We start from the raw sequence: 15,085 nt of genomic DNA on the forward strand, positions 1-15,085 counted from the left end.
CATAAAATCATGTCTAATTTGATACATAAAATGGGAGATAATATTAGCATTTTGACAAATATTTTAGGACTATACCTAAATCCAGATGCAAGAGACAAAAATCATCTGTATTAACTGAAACAAAACTTTAGAACATTATAAAGCATTTTAACAACAAACAAAAGATAAATTACAAGTAAATTTCAATAAAACTACTAACTTATTTAGAGTATCATGATAACTTATCTCCTTTTGAATATGATGTTAAAATTGCTTCTCTTTTCGAAAAAAAAGTTCTTTGCTTTTTCATTAAATCTCCAAGAGGGAGAGAAATACAAATCACCTCAGTCTGATTTTTTTTATTTATTTCCTTCATGTTTTAGAAATTGAGAGAGAATCCTGCCTTCTCTCCCATATTCCTTCTATACCAATGAATCGTTTCAAAAATCTGATGGGCCTTAATGGTTCTTGGGCTACTCGGCTTTAAACAGACAAAAGATGTCTAGCTTGCTCAATATCCATTTGAACTATGAATTGAAATATAATAATAACCTTAAGAAACTTGTAATTAACTTGACCAATATGTACCATCTATCTTGATGTTGTCTTCTATTTTTTCTGAAAAACAAGTCAGCCATCTTCATTATTCTGAAAAACAAAACAATACATGTCATCCACAATTAATATTATGAAAAAATAAATAAAAACAAGTCTCAAGTTGTGTGTTCTGGAAGACCTAACGTTGACTTGGTGGTCTAGCAGCACGCTATTTCTCCAGCCCATTAACATGCTCTTGCTGGCCTTATAAGCCATTCTCTTGACATGCACAAACCAACCACAAATGTTGTATAAGCCCAATTTCCTGATCTGAATAAAAGAGAAATAGTAATAACAATTTATTCTGCAATAAATAAATTTTAAATGAACTAAATGCTATGTATCATAATTTTTATTTAAAATTACCACAGCTCAGGGAAATTTAAAAAGAAAACAATTGGGCTTCATTTTTTTCACATCTTGAATTTATGTATTTATAAATTATAAAAATGATACACAAAAATATTGATAATGAATAATGAGAACAACTAATTACATGACAAAATGCAACATTTCACAAAGTCGCATGCAAAAATTTAGGATAAATGATAGTTCAATGCAAATGATGAATGTATGTTGGAATCCACAAAAGGTATAAGTTTGAACTACCTTGGTAAATAAGTAACCTAGCATCTAAGCAGACCCTATATGCTCAAAAGACAGCAATCTATCCTTGATCATATTCTTCTCGACCAAAAAATTCTGAGAATTTCAATATACCAATATTGAATATTAAAACAGTAGTTATAAAAGTGGCTTCATTTGGTATGATGGTGATCTGTAATGCATCCCTTGTTTATTCATAATGGCATATAGTTAGTTCACTCATGGGAACTACGCCAGGTTATGAGCCAACTATGGTATTAAGGATCTGCATGTACAATCCGCTGCTATCTATAATGCTCTTTATGATTATTTAATATTTCTGGTTTGCCTTTGCGACATACTCCTATGGACGGAGGCCCAATAGGACACATGAAAGCTCTCTTATTGTGGGGTTCTTTATGGCCCAATCCGTGTCAATAAAAAGTAGCATTCAGGGGGAGGAGAAATGAAATGAAATAAATAACATGACAACTTATTACTTTTCATCCCCACATGCGATATCTCGCCTTCCCTCCATTAACATATTTCCTTCTTCTGCTAACCTTCTCTGACTCATAATGTATTTGAAAAAAAAAAAACTCCTTTTGGATATAAGTTGACGAGGGTGGGCCACAAATTATGAGTATTCAGTTTTCATCAGGATCTTCTACTATGTGCTATTTAGCATTATTCTCTCAGTTAAGCCACATTTACAGCGAGTTCATGAACAATAACCATGTTAATGGCTCTGAAACCACCACAAATCTTACTCCAAGTACATTCAGTAAACAAAATAGCACAACCCATACAACACCAGGCATGGTAGGGGAACTTTTCTCATACCAACCACCTGACAATTATGTACAGAGAGAAAGGAAGAAGAATGTATGCAGAACCTACGAAAACCAATGGAATAAATGAGCAGATTACCCCGCCAAATTTTCATCTTCTTCCCCCACTAAACCTGCCTGGAGCTCTCTCCCTTGAGCTCCTCAACCATCCTCACCAGATCTTGGACAACCTCTGAAACTGGAGGCCGGAACTCGGGCGAGTTCTGGATGAACACGATATATGATAAAGATGAACTTCCAATGTTTTCAAATACAAAGAGAAAAAGAATAAGCTTTAAGTACCTGGACACATCGGCTAATGATGTCAGCGAACCGAGAGAGAGATTTGACAGGATAGTTCCCTTTTAGGGATGGATCCACCATCTTTGTCAGCATGTCGATGTCGTGAAACTGGGGGCTCGTCCACCTCACCAAGTACTGCTCCCCCCTGGGTCGGGAACTGAGTGGAGAAAGATGGAAGGTTGTGGACATCATGCTAGTTATATTTATCAGGATGAGGGAGAAAATGGTGATGATAGTGATAATGATTCTGATCAGCATGAGAGTGATAGTTATAATCATAATGGTGACGTTGGAAATATGATGATGAAGGTGATGATGGTCATAGTGATAATGGTGATGATGTTTATATGATGATCAGGTTGATGATAATGGAGATGATAATGATATGATTATCACAATGAAGATGACACTGACATCTGCCATGATGATAATGGTGATGGTCAGTGCTATGATTTGATCGACTGAATCTGCAATTTGAACAACCAACTCTGGTGATTTGAATATTCAAATCTGGTACTCCATTGGTCTGCCCTACCCTAAACTCCGGTACAGAATGAGGCCCATTACATCAATCAAATGAGCAAAGAAGGCCTAGTAGATCAATCAGAATAGCTAATATGATCTGATCAATGCTCATTCCTGGCTGATTGACTAGATTGTTATTTCTCCTCTTTCCCTCTTCCCCTCCCCCCTGCTGGCACCTCATCCCAGCCACCTGTCTCTTCTCTCCTCCCATACCCTCTTCTTCCGCTGTGGCTTCCCCTCTCCACTGCAGTGAAGCTGTTGGGCCCATCCATCTGTTCACGCCAAGGTTCTCATACCCCAGGTTTGCCATGTGGCGGCCTTTGGTTGGACGACAGCCAGTTGGCTTAATGGGAAACTGCATCAATCAGAGTGTAAAATGATCTGACAGGCAATCTATGACCGAACCGTCCTATGGATCAAACAGTCCATGGGTCTGATCCAGATCCAACCTGTGGTACTGATTGTATCATTCAATCTGATCGGATCAGTCCACAGACCAATCACATCTGACGATCAAGATATGATCTGAGAACAATCTGATTGCCGAGGGATAATGATGACTATAATAACTACCGTAAGAGAGTGTCAATGCTAATGATGATGATAGCAATAAAGATAATCATAATGAGGACGAGAATAATGATGACGATCGTGTTGATCATTATAATTGTGGTAATTATAACAATAACAATGAATATGACGATAAAGATGATAATGATGATATCAGCGATGACGACAAAAATAATAATCTACCTATCATAAGGTTTGCGCGCAGTTAGGAGCTCAAGCATGACAACACCAAAACTGTAGATATCACTGTGCTCCGAGTAAGACCCAGAATCATTGACCTCTGGGGCTTCATAACTGAACGAGCGGATCTTCCCTGATAACTGGAGACCAAACTCACAAGTTTAAGTGAAAGTTTCAAGGATAAATATCTGAGACATTGCTTCTTCCTTTACCTGGGTCACTGATGAGGTCGATAAAATGGAAGCGAGGCCACAGTCACACACACGCACAGAGAGCTCACTGTCCAGAAGAATGTTGGAGGACTCCACATCCCGATGAACCACTGGTAGCTCGCGAGCATCATGGAGATACCTTCCCCATTGCAGCAAGATAAATCTCATAAAAAAATCATACAATAAATGCCTCTCTTTATAGTTATATTTCTCCATCCATCTATCTAACTAGGAATAGATCCCCCCCTCTATTTATGTCAGTCTATCTGTATTACTCCCATTCAATCACATTCCTAATTTTTTATGTTTCTGATGACCCCTCTATCTCTCTCTTACATACCACACACTCTCCCAATCTATCTCAATATATCTCTATATGACTACCACTCTGTTCTCCTGAATATAACTCTCTCTCTCTCCCTCTTTCTTTCCAACTCGAAGTTCCATTCTAACTCCCTCTTTCTTCACCGCTCTTTATCAATCCATCTATCCATCTCAACTACTACTCCATCCCCGCTAACTTTCATTCTATCACCCACTATCTTCACCTCTCTTCACCCACTATCTATTTATCTCTCTATCTGTCAATCAATCTATCTCTCTATCTATATATCAATCTACCTCTCTATCTATCTATCAATCTACTTCTCTATCTATCTATCAATCTATCTCTCTATTTATTTATGTATCTATCTATCTCTATAGATCAATCTATCTATAGACCTATCTATCTCAACTATTACTCTAACAATCATTCTATCACCCTCAGACTAATATTTATTCCTCTCTAAATATCACTCTATCCCTTCTATCCACCAGCCTCTATCGATCCAACTATTACTCTCTCCTCCCCCGTAACGCTCAAAGTCCAGCAACGCCATAAAAACAAGGCCATAAAACAGCTTTTAAGGTCTTACTCCAAGGCTCTGGCAGCCCCAAGAGCGATTTGAATGCGAGCCTTCCATGAGAGCTTGCGCTTTAGCTCGTCGTCTCCATGGAGGATATCATAGAGGCTCCTCCTGCTGAAGAAATTGTAGACAAGAAGGCGCTGGCCATGTTCCGCGCAGTACCCCACCAGTTCAAGGATGTTCTCATGTCGGAGCTCAGAGATCATCAGCACCATCTCAAAAAATGCCTCAACCGGGAGCGAGTTGTTGACGTTGTCCAGCTTCATAATCGCTAGTTCCTGATCAATGAACTATCATTACTATCGACCATTGAACATGGTAGAGGAATAGAGAGAGAGAGAGTTAGCAAACCACTACAGAGGGGGAAACGAGCAAGAAAACTAGACTGAGGGGGAAGACACAAATGGCTTAACAAGGAAACAGAATTGGAAAGACATCAAAAGAAGAACCATGAGAGAGAGAGAAATGAGACCGAAAAAGAGTGAGTAACAAAGAGGTAGGAAATGAAAAAAAAGGAGGTGAAGGATGGGCAGATGGAAAAAGAAAAGACATAAACTGAGAGATTCACAAAGACACGAAAGGGGCAACAACGTAAGATTAAGACACACAGTAAGACCGGGAGATGAGAACAAAATAAATAGGACAAGAAAAGTGAAAATCTGAAGAGAGACTTCCAGAGACAGAAAAGAAGATGTGAAAGAGATGGGAGATGAGAAATAAATAAAGAGGCGGATAGAGAGAAACAGAGTTAGAAAAAAAAGAGAAAAACGGAATGAGAGAGTCAGAAAGACACGAAAGAAGCAGTACAGAGTCAAAAACAGTTTATGAAAGGCTGAGAGGCAAAGACAGAACAAAAAGGAACAAATATGGGCAGTGGGAGAGATAGAAACATAAACATATTCGAATGAGAGAGAGAAAGAGAGGTGGAGAGAACGGAGAGAGAAGTCAAAGTGGAAGACAGAAAGACAGATATCCAGTAGTTCAGAGAGAACGAGATAGGCATGATGCATGAGAGAGCAGCAGGAACAGACGGGAGAATGAACAAAGACAGAGAAAACAGCAGGACGAAAAAATCAAAAGAGAGCCTCAGAAATAAATGTAAACAGATATACCAATGTATTGAGAGACTAAATCAGTCAGGAAGACAAATCTAGAGAGAAAATACCTTTCCATCTGGTAACTTTGCATGATAGACTCTACCAAGTCGGCTGTCCCGGATGATGCGCTCCTCGGTGAAGCTGTTAGTATACTGTTGAAGCGAGCCTACGGAGAATGATGCCACTGACGTCGGAGGGCTAAGATTCACCACAGGGATAGGAGCTAAGTCAAAATTCTCTGGAAAGGACTTCTTCTTCTCCTGCACAATCCGTGGCTTCTCCACCATTGCCGCCACTGCCGCCAACTCTGCTGGTGGTGTCACAACTGCCGGCAACTCTGCTGGTGGGGACCCAACCGCTGCAGCAACCGTCTTTGCTCCCCTCCGCTCTTCCTCTCTCTTCACATCTGGTTCTACGGGCAATGCCACTGCGACTGCATTTTCTAAAATATCACTAAACTGGATAAAAGCAACTCAAAATAGAGAAAGCCTTGATTTTTTTTCTTACCCTTGCCAGAAGAGACAGCAAATGGAGGACGGACTGGGGATTCTCTTTGCCTTGGTCTTTCCGCAAGCTCCTCTATTTTCACTACATTCTCATGAGTTTGCTTTCGCCGGCGTTGCTTTGATAGGCAGTAGTTGAGGACCAAGAGCACAACCAAGATCAATATGATGATTGTAATTGCACCAGCGAATGCAAGCCCAATGATTCTCTGGTTGGAAAGTTTCTTCTTCCCCTCACTATTATTCTTCTCACCATTATCTTCAGAGGGGCTGTCCTGTGCTGATGGCCGGCTTCCTGGCTTTGAAGGCGTTGCTGGAGGAGACAGTGGAGAAGAAGATGGTGGGGCAGTTGTGTTGAAAGGGTTGCCGTCTGATCTGTTAACCAGTCAGATCAAAATGATCAAAAGGGATCCAAACCATGAAAAGTCTATTTAAAGGGAGACACTTGCCGGAAGTTAGGAATCGTATACAGTTTTGCGGGCACTGTCCCTGAGAAAAGGTTGTTCTCTATGTTCCTAAAAAACCCAGTTTAATTAAGAAAATTAAACCCCAGTTTAAAATATCATTGAGATTTTAAAGCCCAAAAAGTAAAAATCATTTCGCAATAGTAGATCCATGAGACGCTTACAGATCCATGAGAGGAAGGCCTTGAAGAACATCAAGGACCCCTGAAAACTGATTGTTCTGAATGCGTCTGCCGGAGAATTCAGAAGTCAGATAGTTGAAACAAGAGCAGAAATGAGCAAGGGTCTGTTTGCAAAAATCTCACAGGGTTGTCAGGGATGACAAGCTCGCCATCGATGGGGGCAAAGTTCCACTCAAACTGTTGAAAGAGAGGTCCCTAGAGAAAGAAATAGTGCAACCCCATGTCATGGAAACATCCCAGGAGCAGGTAACAAGATCTAATCATAAGGAAACTCACAAATTAATCAACCCAGTTAGTGCCTGGAAAGAATCTGGTAAGGCACCAGAAAGCATATTGTGGCTGAGAGACCTGCGCATAGAGAGAAAATCATGACCCAGTCAGAAAAATAAGAAAAAACAAAACACAGATATCAAAATCCATAAAACTTACATGTCAGTCAAGCTTCCCAGGGTGGATAGAGAGTCTGGGATGCTTCCTGTGAACGCGTTATCCGATAGAAAGCTGACCAAAAGAACAAAAAAGATAGTAAATTACCCTTAGAATCCATAGCAGGAATCTGACAAACCGAAGATAAATGGGCATTAAGACCTACAATCGTTGCATAGTAGAAGGCAGACCTTCCGGTATACTCCCTCCGATGTGATTATTACTCAGGTCTCTGCCAGACCCACAAAAAAAAACCAACTTAACAACAAATCATCAAAAAAACCAAAGTCCCCGCCAAAAAAATCAAAGTTCTATGAAAAATCGAGCAACCCACATCGTAATTATGGAGGAAAAGTTCACCAGAGTGTCTCCCAATACTCCCCCCAAGTTCGCTCCGTTGAGGATTCTGCCAAGAACACCATCCACAATATAATTTAAAGTTGAATTTATGAATGAGATTAAGAACAACAACGCACATTCCAGTGATGTTCGGCCCCACACACTGAACTCCTTGCCAGCTTTCCGTGCAGGGATCGCCTCCGTTGGGCGTCCATCCCGGTATTGGGGGCGAGCCCAGCGACACATATAACCCATTAATAGCAAACACTGAAACAAAAAATTATAAACAAATTACAAAAATAAGAAAAAAAACTTACAAGATCAGAGCTCCCCAAGATTTCTACACAAGAAAATGCAAAGAAAAATGCGATCTTTAATCAAGCAGAGAGACTACCATCTTCCTCGTAAGTGTACGCTGATGAGAGAGGGATCAGGAGCGTCGCCACCAAGGCTAGAACAAGTCGAAAGAGCATCTTTGACAGATAATCACCCCTGAAAGAAGAAGATTTCAGATCTTGAAATCGGTCTTCCCCTGCAAGAACAGCTCACCTCTGGAGGCCAGCCCAGCTTCGAATCCGGGGATCTGAGAGCTCTCTGAGCGACAAAGACTTCGTCTTTTTCCAATCCAAGAATCAATTCGGAGAGGAGAAGAGCAGTCACGTAAAGGGTCTCCTCTCTCTCTCTCTAAAAGCTCTCTCTCTCTCTCTAAAATCTCTCTCTATCTCTCTCTATCTGTCTGGGAGAAGTAGGGGTGAATCCGACACGGTAACTGGGGAATCCCAAGATAAAGTTACAGACGTGCAAAGATCTGCATGATAAGAAGGAAAGATGCGCTGACGGAGAGAAGAGAGAGAAAGAAGACAGAGAAGTACCCACGAAAGACGACGAGGGTGGTAGAGAGAGGGCGTCAGAATCTTATCAGAATGCAAATCAAGAGGGGCCTGAGCTGGCCCCCATCGAACATCACAGCTTTTGAATCCCGAACCGCGTTCAAATCGGAGAGACGGCGAGATTATCAATCATTGACGAAGAAACTAAAACCAGGGATTAGAAATTTAGAACAGAGGGGGGGTCGGCGAGAGGAAGAGGAAAGAACTGGTCTTTTCTAAGTTTGGGATTCGCCTACGGCTTCCAACGGCTGGTTTTTGAAAAGATCTCGGCCGTCGACGTCTTCGGGAAGGTCAGCTTGGAACCGTCGACGTCGTTTCGTGATTGCAGATGAGATATGTTGGTCGGAAGAACTTCAACTTGGGTCAACCGATCTTATCTAAATCTCAATCATTTGATGGGAAAATACCCATGTTTAGCAACTGCTAATGGACTATTGCACCATTCATTACAAACATGGAGCAAATTTTAGAAATTGTATTCATTACTTCAATTTTCAGAACCGTAGATCTAGCTTCGTGTTGACGTGAAATGGGTTGGTCGGAAGAACTTCAATTTCGGACAACCGATTTCATCTAAATCTTAATCATTTGATGAGAAAATACCCATTTTAGGAAATATCAAAATATTGCACCATCCAATGCAAACATGGAGCAATTTTTTTATGAAATTTTATTCATTACTTCGTCTAAATATATCTTTTCAGAACCGAAGAAGTCGCTTCGTGGTGACATGACATGTATCGGTCGGAAGAACTTCAATTCGGGTCAACCGATTTCATCTAAATCTTAATCATTTGATGGGAAAATACCCATTTTACCAAAATATTTCACCATCCAATGCAAACATGAAGCAAATTTTATGAAATTTTATTCGTTCCTTCTTATGGATATTTCATCGTCTAAATATATCTCTAAGTTCTCAGAATCGTAGAAGTAGCTTTGTGGTGACATGAGATGTGTTGGTCGGAATAACTTCAATTTGGGTCAACCGATTTCATCTAATGCTCAATCATTTGGTGGGAAAATACCCATGCTTAGCAATATATCCCAAATTGTGTTCGTTTGATGGGAAATACCCATGTTTAACAATATATTCTAATCTATGTTCATTTAATGGGAAAATACCCATGTTTATCATTATATTATAAACCATAGTATAGCAATATGCTAAACTATTGATGCATTCAATGCAAACATGGAGGAAATTTAATGAAATTGTGTGCATTCCTTCTTTGGTGGTTATACTTCTTTTATGGTCATTCTTATTATAAATATATCTATTAATTCTCAGAACAGTTGACGAAGCTTCGTGGTGACGAGATATATTGGTCGGACAAACTTTAATTAGGGTCAACGGAACATATCTAAAGCTCAATCATTCCAAGGGAAAATACCGTTGTTTAGCAAATGTTAAATTATTGCACCATTCAATGCAAACGCGGAGGAAGATTTATGAAACTATGGTCATTCTTTCTTGGTCGTATACCAATCTCTCCTAGTTTTCAGAACCTTAGATGTAGCTTCGTGATGACATAAGATGTGTAGTTTGATAGAACTTCAACTTGGTTCAACCGATATATCTTAAGCTCAATCATTTCATCGTAAAATACCCATGTTTAGCAAATCCTAAACTATTGCAGCAGTCATGGAAAATATGTTGGAAATATTATGATACTTCGTTCACACTTTATATGATGATGAAGCCTTTATATTATGGATATTTGGTCGTATAAACAGCTCTACTAGTTTTCAGAACCGTTGACGTAGCTTCGTTGTGACATGAGATGTGTTGGTCAACTGGGGTCAACTGATATTATCAAAAGTTCAATCATTTAAAGGGAAAATGCACATGTTTATCAGGAAACTGTTTGACCATTCATGGAAAACATGTGGGAGTTTAATGATAGTTTGTTCATTCTTTTTATGGATATTTGGTCGTATACTTATCTCCTTCAGTTTTCAAAACTGTCGACGTAGCTTCCTGATGATATGAGATTGTTGGTCGGCAGACCTTCCAGATGGGTCAATTGATCTGATTTAAAGCTCAATTATTTAAAGGGAATCTTTGCCTGAATAACACGAAACCATTTCCCCAATTGAAGGCTTTGTGGTATAGGAGAGAAACATGTGGTAAAACTTATGAAATTATGGTTATTCTTTCATTGGTAGTAAATTATTTATTTTGGGTATACTTGGTCGTACAGATCTTTCTCATTTTTCAAAATATCAGTAGACTGTCCTTCCTGATTGTTTGACCTGCAACATCCTGCTGGATTTAAAATTTTTGATGAATAAATAGAGTGGCAGAGATTGTTGCTCGCTTGGCTTTGCGGCAAACGAGGCTTCAAAGAAGTGTTGGGAGGGTAATGGTAAGGTAAATAACTATGATTTTTGTCCTGCAACTATGCTGCTTTTTTAAAAGTATATTTAACTTTTGTGCCATCCTAAAGTACGATGATACAGTTTGATTGTATACAATGTTTCACAGGAATATGATGTGCTCAGTTATATTTCAAGCACATTCATGAATAAATGTTTTTATAATTAGATAACCACATGTAGTGTTATAAAAGGATTGGGTCTTAAATGAGAACAATGTATGCAGTGTATCGTGAACATAATTACATCCGTGGCATATTAAAACATCCATTATGAGGTAACAAAAATCTTTGTCAAGTCTGAGTCATACACATTCCAACTAACTGCCATTATATGACTATTTCTTTTATGAAAAGTTATGGCAATTTCAGATAAATTTTAGATGTATTGAATGGCATAATAATTATCACACATATTGAAGGGCATATTTGATGAGAGCTATACATTTTGATAACATGTATTGAAGTGCATAATTAATGAGTGTCAGATGTGCATACAAAGAAATCTATAAATTTAAAATATCCTCAAGATTCATTACGCATATTGTATATATCATATCTCAAGGATTGAGAATATGCAGATTATATTGAGTTTGTGCATGCGTGCATTACTTTGGTGACAAGATATAGGAATGTTTGGTCAAAAACTTTCTCTTCAACTAATGGAACTGCATTGATAAATCAAGAAAATGACTCTGTCTAGTTCATTTTTTAAGTTCTATTACATGACACAAACTTTTTATCGAATATGATGCAATTATGAGCTCAATTATTAATTAAAAACCTTAATTTCAAGTTATATTTACTGGTATTAGACAATTCATGAAAACAAATTGGTTAAATATCAAAATATATTAGGGATGAGGAATCTATGAATTCTATGGTTTCAGTTGATAACTTAAATAGCTAAGAATAAGGTATCTTTTACTATTCAAAACTTTTGGAATGACTATAAAAATTAATATGCACCAATGCATGTGTCATGATGCAAAATTAGTTGGCCTGTTTGGTGCTTTATTCAAGTACTCATATGTACATTCCATATAACAAGAACTTCCAAGCATTCACATAGTCATCGAGGTTTTCTAGTATGTATTTTGCTAATATTTAAAATATTTTATTAGATAAATAATATATCAATGTAGGGAGGATGTTCCATGAGGTTAAATGGAAAGATGAACCATAAGCTTGTCGGTTGAGGAGCTTCATCTCGTCCATGTACGGTGAGTGGGCTCGTAGGGAGTCTGATATCAAGGGCAACAAAAGGTGGTGGACTTGGCAGCGACATTGGGTAGAGATATCCCATATGACCCGTTGGCTCGTCAGCCCATGCACGATTAGGGCGTGGTATGATGCATGGCTCGCTAACACAACCTTAGTCTGCTACCCTCATTTTGTCCATCATCGACCACGATTGACTGTGGCACAGTTTCTAACGGGGAACACGCGACTCCTATGGGAGAATCATGGTCTATAGTTAGATGCCTTACCACAGGCTATGGCTACTGCCATAGGGCCCTCTCTTGATCAAGCTATTTGGATGCTCACAATTGATGGGAGTTTCTCTTGTCGGTCCTCTTGGAACTGTTTTCAAGAGAGATTCCCTATATAGACTTGGGATTGCCGCATATGGCATCAGGCGATTCTCACTCGCATCTCATTCTTCCTTTGGAGGCTCATTCATTGTGGCCTCCCTATTGATGATCGGGCGACATGTATTGGTCACTCATTTAATTGGCTTTGCCATGGTTTCCCTGCTCTTCAGGTTGAGGCTATGGAACACATTTTCTTCCATAGTGAGATTGTTAAAGAATGTTGGAGCCCATTACTCATCATTGGTGCCTGCTCTTACGTACCCTTACTCCTCTAACACCTTTAGGGTGTTTTGGCAAGATCTTTATCAAGTCAACATGTTCTAAGTGGAGCCCCTATCTACACATCATCATAGCTTACTTACTATGAGAGATATGGAAAAGGAAAAATTCTTCTTGTTTTGTAGGGTCTCCCATGCAAGCACATGATGTAATGCGATGCGTCAATCCATGGTTATAGTGCACGCACCACCTCATACCACCCGCTTCTTGGAGCTCCCTAGTTACCTGCAAATTACTAAGCACCTAGGGCATCCATGTGGCCTTGAACCCCATCACCACTCGGTTATAGATTGCCCATTGGCACCCATCAGCAATGGGCATTCTAAAGCTCAATATGGATGGCATGGCCAAAGGAAACCTAGGACTAGTTGGCGGGAGGGGGTTGGTATTCTATGAGATCACATAGGGCGTACTGATAACATGCATTTTTAGTGCCTTATATTATTATATTTATGCGTGTTTATGCATTAAATCACTCATATTTGCATGTTATCAAGCTTAAAATGATTAAATCTATTTTTAGAACAAATTTCTGAATTTTCTATATTTTTAGGATTTTTCTAATAGTATATTCTAAAAGAATATAATTTTTTGAGAACTAATACGATTTTTATGGAATTTTTGGATATTAAATTTGGAAAGATATGAATTTTCTGATTCAAAATGTATATTTATACGTATTTTTTGAGCTTTTATTTGATTTAATATGAAATTTTAAGTATTTTTTGTTTTTTTAATGGCATAGTGTGACGTGGCGTGCGGATGCGCTGCCACGTCAGCATTGAGAAAGATATTTTTTCTTTGTTTTTTATCCTTTTGACGTATACATGTGGCACGGAATATGAAAAGTCACGGAATACAAAAAGCCACAGAATACGAAAAGCCATGGAATATGAAAAGCCACATAATACAAAAAGGCATGGAATATGAAAAGCCACAGAATACTAAGTGCTTTGACTTCTTGACAGGCACAAACTGCTGACATTGATGAGGAGAGAGAAGAAATTAAAGGCTAGGATTGCTTCAACTTCCAACGGCCATAACTTTTCATCTTCCCCTCCTCTTTCTATCCGTACCCTCTAATCTATAAATAGAGGCCTGGATCATTGGAAAAACCATCTTGAACTTGCTTCCCACTTTTGTGGGCTGATTGAAAGAGAGTGAGTTTTGAGATCCATCAAGAGTGTTCTTGGTGTCCTGGGTGTATGGGAAGAGACAAAAGAGAAGAGGGGGAGCTTACCGGCACTCGTAAATCGCCGTGATCATGGCGGAACGTAAGAATCTAAGGTAAGTCTCTTCGCCTTACGTTGTTTCTCTCCCAACATCATCGTTATCATAGTTCTAGTTTTTTTTTATCAACGTTTCATTTATCACTTCACTTACTTACGTCCCCACTCTTTCATCTCTCCATCCTTGTCATCGTGCCATTCCATATCCAACCACTATCCTCATTCATACAATTGTTCATTATCGTGTCCGTGACAATCACTTACTCTTTTATTTTAGTTAACTTTACACATAAATTAAGTACTTAATCGATATCACTCGCTCATATCCTTGAATTGTGTTTTTTTAGATCGCTCATTGATCATCACTAGTTTAAGAAAGTAATTCCTTAATCATTGTTCCCTGTGGAGACGATCCGTACTCATCACTAACTAAGTATTTTCAAGTACGATCAAATATATTTTATTGAATAATCTCAATTACCAACGAAGAATTTTAACCCTAAAATTGAGATTATCAAGTACTCTTTTTACTTTTTCATATTTCTATGGAGTCCAAACTATCACAATAACCAAGGTTATGGCAACACCTGATGGTTTGTTCCTCTATGAGGAGCGTAACTTTTACCATATCATCATAGAATCAGACTCACAGTAGTTGGTCAACATGCTCAGTGCAAGCTCAAGCTCAAAGTGGTGTCTCCCGAGCATATGGCAAGACATCATATGGTGTCGCCCCCGCATGACCAGCATTCGCCACCAGTTGTGCGTGGGGAACTAGACGGTAGATGCCTTCACAACTATGTGGTATGCTCCCCACCCCCTTGTTGGGTTCTAGAGGCCTGGATCCGGATGAACAATACAAAAACGATGCGCAGCGGAAGACTTTTGCGAATCAAACGGCATCAATGAAAACAATAAACGAAGTACCTTTTCACGGATCACATCCGTGATTTCTTCGATCCCGAAGCGAGACGAGTCAAGCTGCTCAAGTGTACAGCCTCTAGACGTATCCAC

General features: G+C 39.1%; 1 protein-coding gene and 1 long non-coding RNA gene across 2 annotated transcripts; one reads left to right on the forward strand and one right to left on the reverse strand.

The window, feature by feature from the left end:
• Positions 1-1,881: 1,881 nt before the first annotated feature.
• Positions 1,882-8,645, reverse strand: LOC144700899 (protein STRUBBELIG-RECEPTOR FAMILY 3-like). The gene is made up of 17 exons (XM_078572475.1): positions 8,250-8,645; positions 8,095-8,192; positions 7,838-7,967; positions 7,696-7,767; positions 7,528-7,593; positions 7,365-7,436; positions 7,212-7,283; positions 7,059-7,130; positions 6,918-6,983; positions 6,739-6,804; positions 6,294-6,664; positions 5,855-6,219; positions 4,699-4,967; positions 3,782-3,920; positions 3,573-3,709; positions 2,295-2,451; positions 1,882-2,215 (listed from the first exon to the last, which is right to left on the reverse strand). Exons 2-17 carry the CDS (start codon positions 8,171-8,173, stop codon positions 2,120-2,122), a joined length of 2,229 nt encoding a protein of 742 aa, XP_078428601.1. The 5' UTR covers positions 8,174-8,192; positions 8,250-8,645; the 3' UTR covers positions 1,882-2,119.
• On the forward strand, positions 8,635-9,472 carry LOC144700900 (uncharacterized). The gene is made up of 2 exons (XR_013580891.1): positions 8,635-8,880; positions 9,295-9,472. It is a non-coding gene; the product is annotated as an uncharacterized LOC144700900 (long non-coding RNA).
• Positions 9,473-15,085: the final 5,613 nt, after the last annotated feature.

The sequence above is a fragment of the Wolffia australiana genome, chromosome 3, assembly GCF_029677425.1.
Source record: "Wolffia australiana isolate 7733 chromosome 3, ASM2967742v1".
Classification (NCBI taxonomy): domain Eukaryota; kingdom Viridiplantae; phylum Streptophyta; class Magnoliopsida; order Alismatales; family Araceae; genus Wolffia; species Wolffia australiana.

What these genes read in the sequence shown, in the direction of transcription:
- LOC144700899 (XM_078572475.1), bottom strand. Translation starts at nt 8,173, where the DNA reads ATGCTCTTTCGACTTGTTCTAGCCTTGGTGGCGACGCTCCTGATCCCT. An exon ending in GGGCCGAACATCACTGGAAT is followed by an intron (nt 7,768 to 7,837) that starts GTGCGTTGTTGT and finishes TGTTCTTGGCAG; the next exon opens with AATCCTCAACGGAGCGAACT. An exon ending in GCGCGCAAACCTTATGATAG is followed by an intron (nt 2,452 to 3,572) that starts GTAGATTATTAT and finishes TTCTCCACTCAG; the next exon opens with TTCCCGACCCAGGGGGGAGC.